The following is a 13,656-nucleotide window of genomic DNA, read 5'->3' on the forward strand; positions in this document are numbered from 1 at the left end:
AAAAACAAGATCAGAAGAGAAAACACTAAGTAGAGCCTGAACTGGAGTTAGTGTATTGCATCAAAGTAAGACTCTGGGGTGGGTGGGTGTGGTGGTGGGGGAGAGTACAGGTCCTGGAAAAGGATGACAGGACCTAGTGGGAGTTGTGTTATTATGTGGGAAACGGAGAAATGTTCTGCATGTACAAACTACTGTATTTACTGTCGACTGTAAAACAGTCCTCTAATAAAGGAAAAAAAAAAGTCAAATAAAAATAGTGAATTTGCCTTCTTTCCCCTCATCTTGGATGGAGCTTGAAGGAATCATATGAAGTGAGGTAAGCCAGAAGGAGAAGGATGAATATGGGATGATCCCACTCACTGACTGAGACTGAAAAATAAGAACAGAAGGGAAAACATGAAGGAGAAGTTGGACTAGATTTGGTGTACTGCACCAAAGTGAAGGACTCTGGGGTGAGGGTTAGTGTTCAGGCCCTGGACATGATGGCGGAGGAGGACCTAGGTGTGGGGTTAGAGTGTTGTGTGGAAAACTGAGAATGTTACACATGTACAAACTACCGTAATTTACTGTCAACTGTAAACCATTAATCCCCCCACTAAAGAAAAAAATAATAATAAAGAGAGGAAGCTTAGAGAGGCAGGAGACCCAGGCCACTGAGCTGACTCCTTTGGCCTAAAAAAAAAGGGGGGGGGCCTGGGTGGTAGCATAGTGGGTTAAGCGCAAGGACTGGTATAAGGATCCTGGTTCAAGCCCCTGGCTCCCCACCTGTAGGGGAGTCGCTTCACAGGCGGTGAAGCAGGTCTGCAGGTGTCTATTTTTCTCTCCCCCTCCCACCTCAATTTCTCTCTGTCCTATCCAACAACAATAACAACAATAACAGTAACACTACCACCGATCAACAACAACAAAATGGCCTACAGGAGCAGTGGATTCGTGGTGCTGGCACCAAGCCCCAGCAGTAACCCTGGAGGCAAAAAAAAAAAAAAAAAAAGAATATACAAATGCAGGGGCTGGATGCTGGTGCACCTGGTTGCCCATGTTACAGTGACCAAAGACCCAAGTTCAAGCCCCTAGTCCCACCTCCGGGGGAAAGCTCCACAAATGGTGAAGCAGTGTTACGCTGTCTCTCTCTGCCTCCAGCTGCTGGGCTCCGTGCTGGCACTACGAATCCACCTTCTGGCAGCTTTTTCTTTTAATTTGATATGACAGAAACTGAGATGGGAGGGCAGAGCAAACCCCCCCCCCCCCCCCCGCCACACGTGTGGGGGCGAGCTCAAATCAGGATCCCTGTGCGGGTCCTTGCGCTTCATACTATGTGCACTTAGCCCTGTGCGCCACCACCTGACCCCCGCCCCTTCCTAAGTCCCCCTCCCTGTCAGTTTCTTGTTGTCTCTTGATTTGCAGTCAACTGCTCTGTCCCTGAGCTACTCTATGGTTGTCTCTATCCAATAAATAAATAAATAAATAGTTTAAAATTTAAAAAGTATACAATTGCACTGATTACTGTAGAAAAATGTAAATATATTAAAATTTAGAAGACATATAAAAGTGTCACCCACTGGCCAATATTTCAGTATCTTGGCTTATTATCTTTCCACTTGGTCTCCTTTTCTATGCAAGTGTACATGCTTGCACATGCATGGAAGGCACACTTATGTTCATTGAACGTTCTGAAACACAACTTTTCACTGAAATTGAAATGCATAGCATTCCAGTCTGTGGTTGAGCCCTAATTTATTTAACAATTTCTCCGTTGCTGGATATTTGTAGTGTAAAGTCAATATCTGACCATGCTGATCTTGTACATGTCAAATCATTGTCTTGGTGAAACATGGCTAAAGGGGTAAAAGGCTATTAAAATATTTCAACAGGTGGGGGAAGATAGTACAATTGTTATATACAGACTCTCATGCTTGAGGTTCCAAAGTCCCAGGTTCAATCACCCACAGCACCATAAGCCAGAGCTAAGCAGTGCTCTGGTAAAAATAAATAAGAAAATACTTCAATGATACTCACTTGTGGATGGTGAATTTATTTAGATTATTTGTTATATATTTTTTAAATCATCCAAATGATTAAAAAAATTTTTTTTATATTTATTTATTTTCCCTTTTGTTGCCCTTATTGTAGTTACTATTGATGTCATTGTTGTTAGATAGGACAGAGAGAAATGGAGAGAGGAGGGGAAGACAGAGAGGGGGAGAGAAAGACAGACACTTGCAGACCTGCTTCACCACCTGTGAAGCGACCCCCCTGCAGGTGGGGAACTGGGGGCTCGAACCAGGATCCTTACGATTTGCGCCACCTGCACTTAACCCGCTATGCTACTGCCCGACTCCCCATCCAAATGATTTCTAACACTTGCTGGTATGAATTGCTTATGAAAGTGAAGACAAATGTTTATATAGACATTAAATAATTGAAGAGACATGTATTTTTCTAAAGATAGATATTGCTTTTATTTTAATTTATTCTTTATTCCCTTTTGTTGTCCTTGTTTTATTGTTGTCGTTGTTGTTGTATAAGACAGAGAAATGGAGAGAGGAGGGGAAGACAGAGAGGAGAGAAAGATAGACACCTACAGACCTATCGCGACACCCCTATAGGTGGGGAGCGGGGCTCGAACCGGGATCCTTGGTTCGGTCCCTGTGCTCTGCGCCAAGTGTGCTTAAACCGCTGCGCTACCGCCCGTTTTTAAGTGAAAACAAACAGCAGGGTTCAAGGCTGAAGACAAGTACTTGTAACAGAAAAACTGAATTTCCAGCACCAGGAGAGCATATGCTGCTTAACCAAACTATAACAGACTGCAGTGGAGTTAATTAAAAGTAAGGAGCAGATCTCTCAACACCTCTATGTAAAACCCACCAAGATGAATTACCGAATGAGAAGGCAAACGTATGTAACAATATGTATCATATGATTTCAACTGCTATAGAGAAAAAGGAAGCAAAGAAGGAACAGGAGGGAATGGGGCAGGGGATTATTATCTAAGCAGAAGCTATCTGAAAGCTTATCCAAGAAATAATTTTCGATGGTTACTTCCAGGAGAGTTGTAAGGCGCTGGGTATGATAGTCACAACATGAAAAGGTACATATATTACTGATGGGAATGGGAAGGGATCATTAAAGAAAACTAACTTGTTTAATTCTTTTAAAATGCATTTATTATTTTTACTTCAAATAGGGAATTAGAGGGAAGGTAAAGAGAGAAATAAAGGGAGAGGGAGGGGGAGGGAGAGGGAGGGATAGGAAGGGGGAGGGAGAGGGATAGGGAGAGGGATAGGTGGAGGGATAGGGAGAGGGATGGGAGGAGGGAGAGGGGGAGGGAGAGGGGGAGGGAGAGGGGGAGGGAGAGGGGAAGGGAGAGGGGGAGGGAGAGGGAGACCTGCCTGCCTGCCTCACTGTTTGCAAACTTCTCTGAGCTGCAGGTTCAGACCAGGGGCTTTAACCTGCATCCTCACACACTCTAACAAGTGTGCTTTACCAGGTGTGTTACCACTCAGTCCCCAGACTAGATTTAAATTCAGTCATTTTTGAACTTTAAAACATGGGTGATTCTGTTCCAAAAGTATGCCACATTTACTCTGATATACAAACTAATCCAGCAGAAGAGTCACCTCTCCACATTTGTGCAATAAATGTTTCATTTAATGTAAATATTTTTATTTGTTGAGACTTAACACTGCACTTTGCCCTCTTAAAAACAAGAAGGAAGTCAATCATAGAATCAGAGTGAGTTGGGAACTCTGAAACATCAAAAAAAAAAAAAAAACTAAACTAGAAGATCACCTTAAAGTTCCTCTTAAAAAAGAAAAAAAAAACCAAAAAACCTTGAAATAAGTTATTTCATCTTTTGCAACATTTGTGCCCTAGTCACAGATTGAAAACTAAGGCATTCTCTTGTGTTTCTAAAAATGTTTTATTGATGAAAACATCTGCACTACTGGATATGTGTTAATACTGACTTACTAGGTGCACATAAAGAAAATATACTTCGACTTATTTTATATGGAAATGTAGTCGCTGAACTGGGATCCTTTGATTCTTTCAGATTTTCAAATGCACTACTGCCAGTGTGTTATATTAAGGGCATGCATGTTCTAAAGCTGAAAACTCAAAAATCAGGTGAAATGCAGAAGAAAGTAAGTACAGCCAGGAACTTTCACTCCACACCTGGAATCTGAGCCGCCTTCCATTCCCAAAGCGGTGCACTTAGGCATTAGCTTAGCTGATGACAGCAGGAAGGCAATATGGGTGACAGACTCCTTTCCCTTTCTGGGGGAAATCTACCCAGAGAGTGACTTCAAGGGGGCTCTTAAAGAAAGTATCGCATGAAAACGCTGAAGACCAGAAAGGCAAATTGATTACAGCCCTGCACCCAAAGGCCTAAATTGATAGTCTAGTTAAAGAATGCTGTCTCGCCTGAAACACGAAGCCCTAACAAGGAAAAGGACGGCAGCAGCAGGAAGCTCGCTCCATCTCTCTCTCTCTCTCTCTCTCTCTCACACGCCCTGACAGTGCTTTCGCAGGTGAGGAGCTAACATTCAGGAACACTCGATTATGTCCTAAAAATGGCGCTGCAGATGGGGGCCACTTTGCTGACAGTTCATGGCACCAACCACGCAGGTGTCGCGGCAAAAAAAATAAAATAAAAAAATTAATAAATCAACGCAACTTCCAAAAGACCCGAAATTCCGAGGCAGGGACCACCTACCCGGCTTTGGGGCAGCTGGGGTGTGCACAAGCCTCGGCTGGGCTGACACCTTCCCGGATACTGTTTTCCTGCACCCAGGTCACTTTATCTCGACGACGACAACGATGACTACAAAAAGCACTTCTCTGCATAACCTTTACCACCGCGGATCCAGAAGTTAATGTCCACTCCACCTCCAGCCCGCCCTCCCGTGCCAGGAGAGCTGGGAGACGAGGGCTGGAAAAAGTCCTGCCGAGAGCGAGTGAATCTCAGTCTGGGCCATTTCGTTGTCTCCCGGCGAAACCTGCATTTCCAGACATGCAGGCGGCGTCGGGGGAATCGACACCTGCCGGCGCACCACCCCCACCTCCAGCCTGCGGCTCCCGGGCTGCCTCCATCGCCTCCCTTGCAGACTTCGTCTCCACGTCCTTCCTAACTTTGGAAGCTTAATACTTTGTCAAGGCGGGAGGAGGCAGGCAAGGCCGTGCGGCGGAAAAGGAGCCGAGGTTGCCCGGCTCTCCCCCGGGCCGCCGCCGCTGCCCCGCCACCCCCGGCCCCGGCCGCCTCTCCCACCGCCCCGGGCTGCGATCGCGGCCTCCCGCCCGGCCGGGTCCGAGGCGGCGGCTCCTCCGCGGGGAACGGCCTGGCAGCCCCGCGAACCGGCCGGTCGGGACATCCGCCTCCCCGCGGCCGGGCCCCGCCTCCAGCCTGCGGCTGCCGGGTGGCCGCCGGAGTCCTTACCCGCAGGACGTGGTAGCCTTCCGTGCCCCCGCCTGGGATCTCAACGCTTTGCGAGGAGCCCATGGCGGCGGGCGATCAGTGTTGCCGGGCCGCGCTCCGCGCTGCTCCCCGCCCCCCCGCGCGCCGCCCCAGCCGCTCCTCCGCGTAGCACTTGGGACGTGGCACTCGCAGCCGCCCGAGAGCCGGGCCGCACTGCCCGCCGGGAGATCGTCGCGGAGGCGGTCTGTCCAGGTGGCTGAGACGCCGCAGACAGCGCCACCTACCGGGAGCCACTGGGAGAAGCTGGAGCCGGCCCCGGCAAGGCCGAGAACGCGGCCGAGGAGCAGTGTGGGGAGGGGCTTACTATCCTCGCGAGAGTGAGGAAATACAGTTCGTCCAGCCTTGACATCTCATTACGGGCCCTTACGTTGGACAAGATTAATCCGGACGCGTTCCCGAAAGAATAATTGCTTGGTTGCAGTGACCCCTGGTGGTCAGAGTCAGTGAAAGAGTTGTGACTGAAAAGAATGGAAGTGGATGCAGAGATGACTCTCTGGATGTACTGGAATTCTCTCTTTAAAAAAATTATTTATTTATTGGAGAGGAATTGAGAGAGGAAGGCGAGATACAGAGACAGAGAGACACCTGCAGCACCGCTTCACCACTCACGAAGTTTCCCCCTGCAGGTGGGAACCAGAGGCTTGAACCCGTGTTCTTGAGCATTGTAGCGTTTGCACATAACCAGGTGTGCCACCACAGATAAAAGAACTAGCAAAATAACATCTCACGGTGCAGCCAGACAAACACAGGACAGAATGATAATAGTAAAGGGGCTATGTGGTATTACATGAGATTCTGGCTAATTCATCAGGATAACTGTCTTGTTTTTTCATCTTAAATCCCAGTTCTTGAAATTTGGACTGGAGTTGGTGTATTTCACCAAACTAAAAGACTCTGGGGTGGATTGGGGATGTGTGTGTGTGAGGGGGGAGAATACAGATCCTGGAACATGATGGCAGAGGACCTAGTGGGGGTTGTATTGTTATGTGGAAAACTGAGCAATGTTACGCATGTGCAGACTATTGTATTCACTGTTGACTGTAAAACATTAATTCCCCAATAAAGAAAGCAAGAGAAAAAAGAAAAAGTCTAGTTCTTGACTGAGTGTTGGGAATATTTCATAATATTTGTTAATAGGAATAAAATGTGTGAATGAATAGCCTCAAATATTTTTATTTTTAAGGCTCATTTAACAAGTTAAGTTTGCTGCTGCTATTTGTTCTTCATCAGCCTGAGTTACATGATAAGTTTATGCTTAATTTTATAAGAAACTTCCAGACTGTCTTCCAAAATGATTGTTCCAGTTTTCATTCCAGCAGTTCAATGTGTATTCCTTTTTTTTTTTTTTTTAAAAAGATAAATCTCTCCTTTTTAAAATTTTTTTCCTTTTGTAGCCCTTGTTTATTGTCGTCGCTGCCGCTGTTGTTGTTGTTGTTGTTGGATAGGACAGAGAGAAATGGAGAGAGGAGGGGAAGACGGGGGCGGGGGGGAGGAGGAGAAAGACAGACACCTGCAGACCTGCTTCACCGCCCGTGAAGCGACCCCCTACAGGTGGGGAGCCGGGGGCTCAAACCAGGATCCTTATGCTGGTCCTTGCGTTTTCCGCCATGTGAGCTTAACTCGCTGCTCCACCGCTGGGCTCCCTCAATGTGTATTCTTATTACTCTGTATTTTCACTACCATTTGGTATTTGTCAGTTCTGGGGTTTTAACCATTCTGTTAGGTATGTAGTAGTATTTGATTGATGGTGATTTTGATTTATATGTCTTTCCCTAGTAACAAATGCTATTGAATATCTTTTCAAATAAATGCCGTCTATATCTTTTTAAATATATATTTTAGTAGTGATTTAATAGTGATTAACAAGATTATGAGATAATAAAAGTATAATTCCACACCACATCCACCATTAAAGTTCTGTGCCCAACCCCCTGCCAACAGTATCAACCATAATTCTTCCAAGGTCATAAGTATGAATTGACTATACATATATATATATATATATATATATATATATATATATACATTTTTTTCTATTTTCAAGTTCATATTGTGAGAGGTGGTTAGGTCTTCTTTTCAAAAGAACATGAATACAACGGTTTAGTACAAAAATTCTTTTTTAATATTTATTTTTTATTATTTATTCCCTTTTGTTGCCCTTGTTTTTATTATTGTAGTAATTATTGATGTCGTTATTGTTGGATAGGACAGAGAGAAATGGAGAGAGGAGGGAAAGACAGAGAGGGGGAGGGAAAGATAGACACCTGCAGACCTGCTTCACCCGCTGGTGAAGCGATTCCCCTGCAGGTGGGGAGCTGGGGGCTCGAACTGGGAACCTTATGCTGGTCCTTGCGCCTTGCGCCACGTGCACTTAACCCGCTGCGCTACCGCCTGGCTCACACAAAAATTCTTTTTATAAATTGTAATCTATGACCACCTGTGGCTAGTAGTTTTGTATTCTTTAGGTCAGATCATAGTTCCTTGCAGTGCTTGCTAATCCTCCAGCATAGACCCTCAGACTCTCGTCCTCCTCTCCTTATTTAGGCAGCAGGGAGATTGTGAGCTGTGAAGTCCAGCCCAGGGGTGGAGGAGACAGCTCTGCATCAGGTTTAACAGATGGGAGAAGGGTGAAGGGGGCTGTGCTGCTGCCTGACGGCCTCTGTTGGCAGCTCGCTCTTTTGCAAAAGAATAAATGCCTTGCTTTAACTCCTTATTTTTTGCCTTGATAAGTAATTTTATTTTTTTTTTAATTTCTTTATTGGGGAATTAATGTTTTACATTCAACAGTAAATACAATAGTTTGTACATGCATAACATTTCCCAGTTTCCCATATAACAATACAACCCCCACTAGGTCCTTTGTCATCCTTCTTGGACCTGTATTCTCCCCACCCACCGACCCCCGGCAGAGTCTTTTACTTCGGTGCAATAGGCCAATTCCAGTTCAGGGTCTACTTGTGTTTTCTTTTCTTATCTTGCTTTTCAACTTCTGCCTGAGAGTGAGATCATCCCATATTCATCCTTCTGTTTCTGACTTATTTCACTTCACATGAATTTTTCAAGGTCCATCCAAGATCGGCTAAAAACAGTGAAGTCACCATTTTTTATAGCTGAGTAGTATTCTATTGTGTATACATACCACAACTTGCTCAGCCACTCATCTGTTGTTGGACACCTGGGTTGCTTCCAGGTTTTGGCTATTACAAATTGTGCTGCTAAGAACATGTGTGTACACAGATCTTTTTGGATGGGTATGTTGGGTTCCTTAGGATATATCTCCAGGAGAGGAATTGCAGGATCATAGGGTAGGTCCATTTCTAGCCTTCCAAGAGATAAGTAATTTTAACTGGACGTCATTTACAACAATATGTTCCAATTCTCTATATTCTACATATGAGTGAAATCATCCCATAGTTGTCCTTTACTTCTTTACTTACTCCACTACTTAAAATCACTGCCAGTCCCAACCACTTAGTGCCAAAAGACATATTATACTCTTTAACTGCTGAATAGTACTTCAATGAGTATATGCCCCATGGTTTTTTTTTAAACTTATATGACTGTAGTTAGTGATTTTGTTCCATTAGTCCATTACAGTGTGCCAGGACCCAGGTTCAAGTCCCTGGCCCCCACCTGCAGGGGGGAAGCTTTATAAATAGTGAAGCAGGGCTGCAGGTTTCTCTCTGTCTCTTTCCCTCTCTATCTCCCCTACCCTCTCAATTTCTCTCTGTCTCTATCCAATAATAAGTAAATATATATATTAACAATTTTTTAATTTAAAACAATTGAAGGCTTTTCTTGTCTTCCTAACTTTCAGTATTCTTCATAGGGTCCCTGCCCCAGCTATATTAATATTTTAATCAGGAAAATGAAAAGGCATGTGCCAGCGAAGCACGTGGGCCATTGGCACAAAGATGGCTGACCACATGATGCCCTTTTTTCTTCACTTCTAAGCCCTTGCCTTTTCTTCCTTTCTAAGCCACACCTACACCTCTTACAACTTCTGGATGTCCTTACTTTTTTCACTTTTCTCTCAGATAAGGGAAACAGTGACTGACTTCCTCGGGTATTTTGCAGATTCTCTTCCCTCTCAATGATGGTGCAAAACCAAAGGTTCCTGGCCACAAACGTTTCGGTTCTAAGTGGAACTGGGGGTTCAGAGCCCTCTGGTCATCTTCCTCTAACACTTACCCCTCTGGAAGTATGGAAAAATACTTTGGGAGGGCAGATGAAGGAGTACTGGCTTCTATAGTTGCTTATTCACTGGACATGGGTGCTGGCAGGTCAATCCATACCCCCAGCCTGTCTCTATCTTCCTCTCGTAGAGTAGGGCTCTGGAGAGGTGAGGTTCTGCTCATGCTGAAGAGGCCATCTGCCTGTGTAGGTCAGGATGTGATTGTAGTAGCCTGTGGGACTTGGTGACTGAAAGGCAAAAAGATATAAATCAGGATGAAATGTTTAATAAGCAGGGGCTAAAGAGTAGGAATAGAGTGGATGAGAATAGGGACTGTAGGGTGGTCCCTATTTTAGGTATTTTGTCTGAAAGGGTGGCATCAGAGTAGAGAATACAACTTGAAAGCTGGGTTAGAGCTTTCAAGTGGCTCCCAAACTTGAGGAAAAAGTACGTAATCAAAACTGTTTTCCACATCAGTCTGACCTGAGGCCAATGTAAATTCATATTTAGCACAGGAGCCTATATAATTCCCAGATCTCTGTCAGTCTGATCTCACAGTCCATGGTCACAGCTAGGAATATTCTAGGCTGCACACATTATAGGACCAGTTCTCCTTGAGTGGCAGAGTAGGATGACCCGGCTTCCCTTTGGAGAATGGGACAGTCCTTACCATTGCTAGTCTGTATTGAAGGTAAAGTCCTGGAGAGGACCACAAAAGGTCTAATGAGCACATTCTTGAAGAAAGTGACCCAATGATCCATCCATATGTTTTCCTTAGTGAAGTGTCTGTTCATATCTTTGCCCATTTTTTAAATTGGGTTATTTTTATATTGCTGAATTGAAATTATTGTCTATATCTTCTAGATATGAATCCTTACATGACTTACAAATATGTTCTTCCAGTTTGGCGTTTGTATTTCTATTCTCTTACCAGTGTCAGTCACAGAGCAAACACTGGAAACTTTTATAACATCCAGTTTATCAAATCTATATGGATTGGGCTTTTGCCGTTGTACCTAAAAATTTATCGCCAAGTCCAAACGAACTCAATAACAAAGTCCAAACTATATACAGACTTTTTTTTGCATTTTTTTGACATTTCCATCACCTTTATCATCACAGGTATTTTTAAATTAAAACTCTGTTGCTGGAAGTGGCCTGTTTGTTTTGTTTTTGCAGATACAAGAGCCTGCCTGGACAGCTTACCCAGGTCTACTTCTTTCAACTGTCTTCTAGCAGCCAGTCCTCCCTGCAACAGTTCCTAATTTTAGAGCATAAGTGCATAGGTTAATTACTGCCTGTGGGCCCTTTGAAGATGAAAGGTGCTGGTAGGGTCAGTAATTAGTGCAGTCAGACAAATACTGAGCTCCTATGCCGACCTTACTTGATTTTCCCCCTCCCTTGATACTGAAGAGAGATGAGACTGCAAACTGATTAACATTGCTTCCTCAGAAATTACTTCCCTTCGGTTGATGGAATTTCTACATGGTTCTGGAGGACTAGAGAGGAATGCCACCCTAGGTAATTGTTTCTCTTTACCCCTTGTTCTCTATCAAAGGGCAATATAAATTGTGTTATTAAAACACAATCTGGGGGTCGGGCGGTGGCGCAGTGGGTTAAGCGCACGTGGCGCAGAGCGCAAGGACCAGAGTAAGGATTCCAGTTCGAGCCCCTGGCTCCCCACCTGCGGCGGAATCCCTTCACAAGCAGTGAAGCAGGTCTGCAGGTGTCTATCTTTCCCTCCCCCTCTCTGTCTTTCCCTCCTCTTTCCATTTCTCTCTGTCCTATCCAACAACAATGACATCAATAATAACTACAACAATAAAACAACAAGGGCAACAAAAGGGAATAAATAATAAAAATAAATATTAAAAAAAAGAATAGGAAAGCTATTAGGGGAGGGGATGGGATACAGAGCTCTGATGGTGGGAATTGTATCCCTCTTAACTGATGGTCTTGCCAGTGTCCTATAAATTTTATAGATTAAATTTATAAATAAATTAATTTAAAAAAAGATGGGAGTGCAGACAGGAAGGGCGGCAACCTGGCAACTCTACTGTGTGCTCTACGGAAACTGACCCCCATATCAGTTTTCTGCCTTGGCAACTTTTAAAACCAGGAGGCATAGGGGGCCGGGTGGTGGTGAAGCCAGCTAAGCGCACATAGTACTAAGCACAAGGACCTGCATAAAGTTTGAGCCCTGCTCCCCACCTCCTGGGTTCGAGCCCTGCTCCCCACCTCCAGGGGTTCGAGCCCTGCTCCCCACCTCTAGGGGAGGAAGATTGACAAGCAGTGAAGCAGGTCTGTAGGTGTCTATCCAATAAAATGGATAGTGGAGCAGTGGGTTTGTAGTGCTGAGCCTCAGCAATAACCATGGAGCCAAAAAAAAAAAAAAGCCTTGTTCCTATTCACGATGCTGCTGCTCTTGTGAGTTAAGCATGTCCTGAAGACCCTGCCTTATTATATAATGATCTTTAGTGGTTGTGATTTCAACTTAGGAATTTTGTGGGAATGCAAACAGTTAGACTATGATGAATGACATCATCAGTAAACTGTAGGCATACAGGGCTCTGTAAAACTCTTGGTTTGCTAACTGTGACTCAAGTCTTTCCTTCAGATGTGTACTGAAATGTAAACACGTGAAAGTGACACTGTCAGAAACCTTTGACTTGATTCTGGCACCTGTGAAATGTCATCTGCAAAAGCCGATAATCTGGGAGTCCTAAGATATCACTGATGTAGTTAGGAGTTACAGACACGTGTCCACAGAGGGTATGGACTGGGATTGATGTGAGAGAAGTGACTCCTGTTCTCCTATAGCTGATAGAAGGCTATTTTAAGAATTTGGATCTAGTGTTTTCAGATTTGATTTTTCAAGAGAAGTTAAGATTTAGAATTATTTCATTAAATCAACTACTTTGTTTTTTTATATTTATATTTATTTATTTATTTATTCCCTTTTGTTGCCCTTGTTGTTTTATTGTTGTAGTTATTATTGTTGTCATTGTTTTTGGATAGGACAGAGAGAAATGGAGAGGGGAGGGGGAAGACAGAGAGAGGGAGAGAAAGATAGACACCTGCAGACCTGTTTCACCGCTTGTGAAGCAACACACCTGCAGGTGGGGAGCCAGGGCTTGAACCAGGATCCTTATGCGGGTCCTTGTGCTTAGCGCCACCTGCGCTTAACCCACTGTGCTACAGCCCGACTCCCAACTACTTTGTTTTTATGTCAGTGATCAGTTCACACACACATTTGTGTGTGTATATATATATATATATTTTTTATTTATTTATTTATTTATTTTTTTAAAGAAAATACTTTCTGAGCTACTGCAACATAGATGAGACATATCTAGGTTGGATAGAAGTATCTAGAAGTATCCATAGTCACTCAGGTGGTAACTTCTCTTTTCTTTTCTTTTCTTTTCTCTTTTTTGTGCCTCTAGTCACTGGGGCTCAGTGCTGGAATTATGAATCCACCACTCCTGGAAGCCATTTTTTTCCTTTTTTTTCCTGTCCATTTTTTATTTGATAGGACAGAGAGAAATTGAGAGGGGAGGGGAAGACAAATAGGGAGAATGATAGGCCCCTGCAGACCCGCTTCACATGAAGTGTTCTCACTGTAGGTGGGGAGCAGTTGGTAATTTCTGATGTGAACCAGATATAAGACCATTGTGCTAGCAGCCATAAGGGACCAACAAAATAACTCACTTGGCTAGTGTGCTGCTTTGCCATGTGTGCAACCCAAGTTCAAACCTGGCTCCAACTGCATAGATGAGTGCTGTGGCGATGCGGTTTCTCACTCCCTTCCCTGCCCCACCTCTTTTCCTTGATCTTTCTGTCTGTGAAAAAAAATAGTTTTCACGGTCTCTAAACATCTAAAGTAACAATACCTAGATTTAGATTAGAATTTATTATGCAGTGTCACATATCTTGTTTTACTTTTAAAAAAAAATTTTTATATTTATTTATTTTCCCTTTTGTTGCCCTTATTTTTCATTGTTGTTAT

At 44.0% G+C, this 13,656-nt stretch overlaps 1 protein-coding gene across 1 annotated transcript in view; it reads right to left on the bottom strand.

The window, feature by feature from the left end:
- The window catches only part of GORASP2 (golgi reassembly stacking protein 2), a 37,348-nt gene extending 31,705 nt beyond the window's left edge, over positions 1 to 5,643 (bottom strand). Inside the window, exon 1 of the mRNA XM_007534536.3 lies at positions 5,435 to 5,643. Coding sequence (XP_007534598.1) covers positions 5,435 to 5,497 — 63 coding nt within the window. The 5' untranslated portion in view covers positions 5,498 to 5,643. The remainder of the gene's footprint in view (positions 1 to 5,434) is intronic.
- Between the last annotated feature and the right edge of the window lie 8,013 nt (positions 5,644 to 13,656).

The sequence above is a fragment of the Erinaceus europaeus genome, chromosome 18 (assembly GCF_950295315.1).
Source record: "Erinaceus europaeus chromosome 18, mEriEur2.1, whole genome shotgun sequence".
Classification (NCBI taxonomy): domain Eukaryota; kingdom Metazoa; phylum Chordata; class Mammalia; order Eulipotyphla; family Erinaceidae; genus Erinaceus; species Erinaceus europaeus.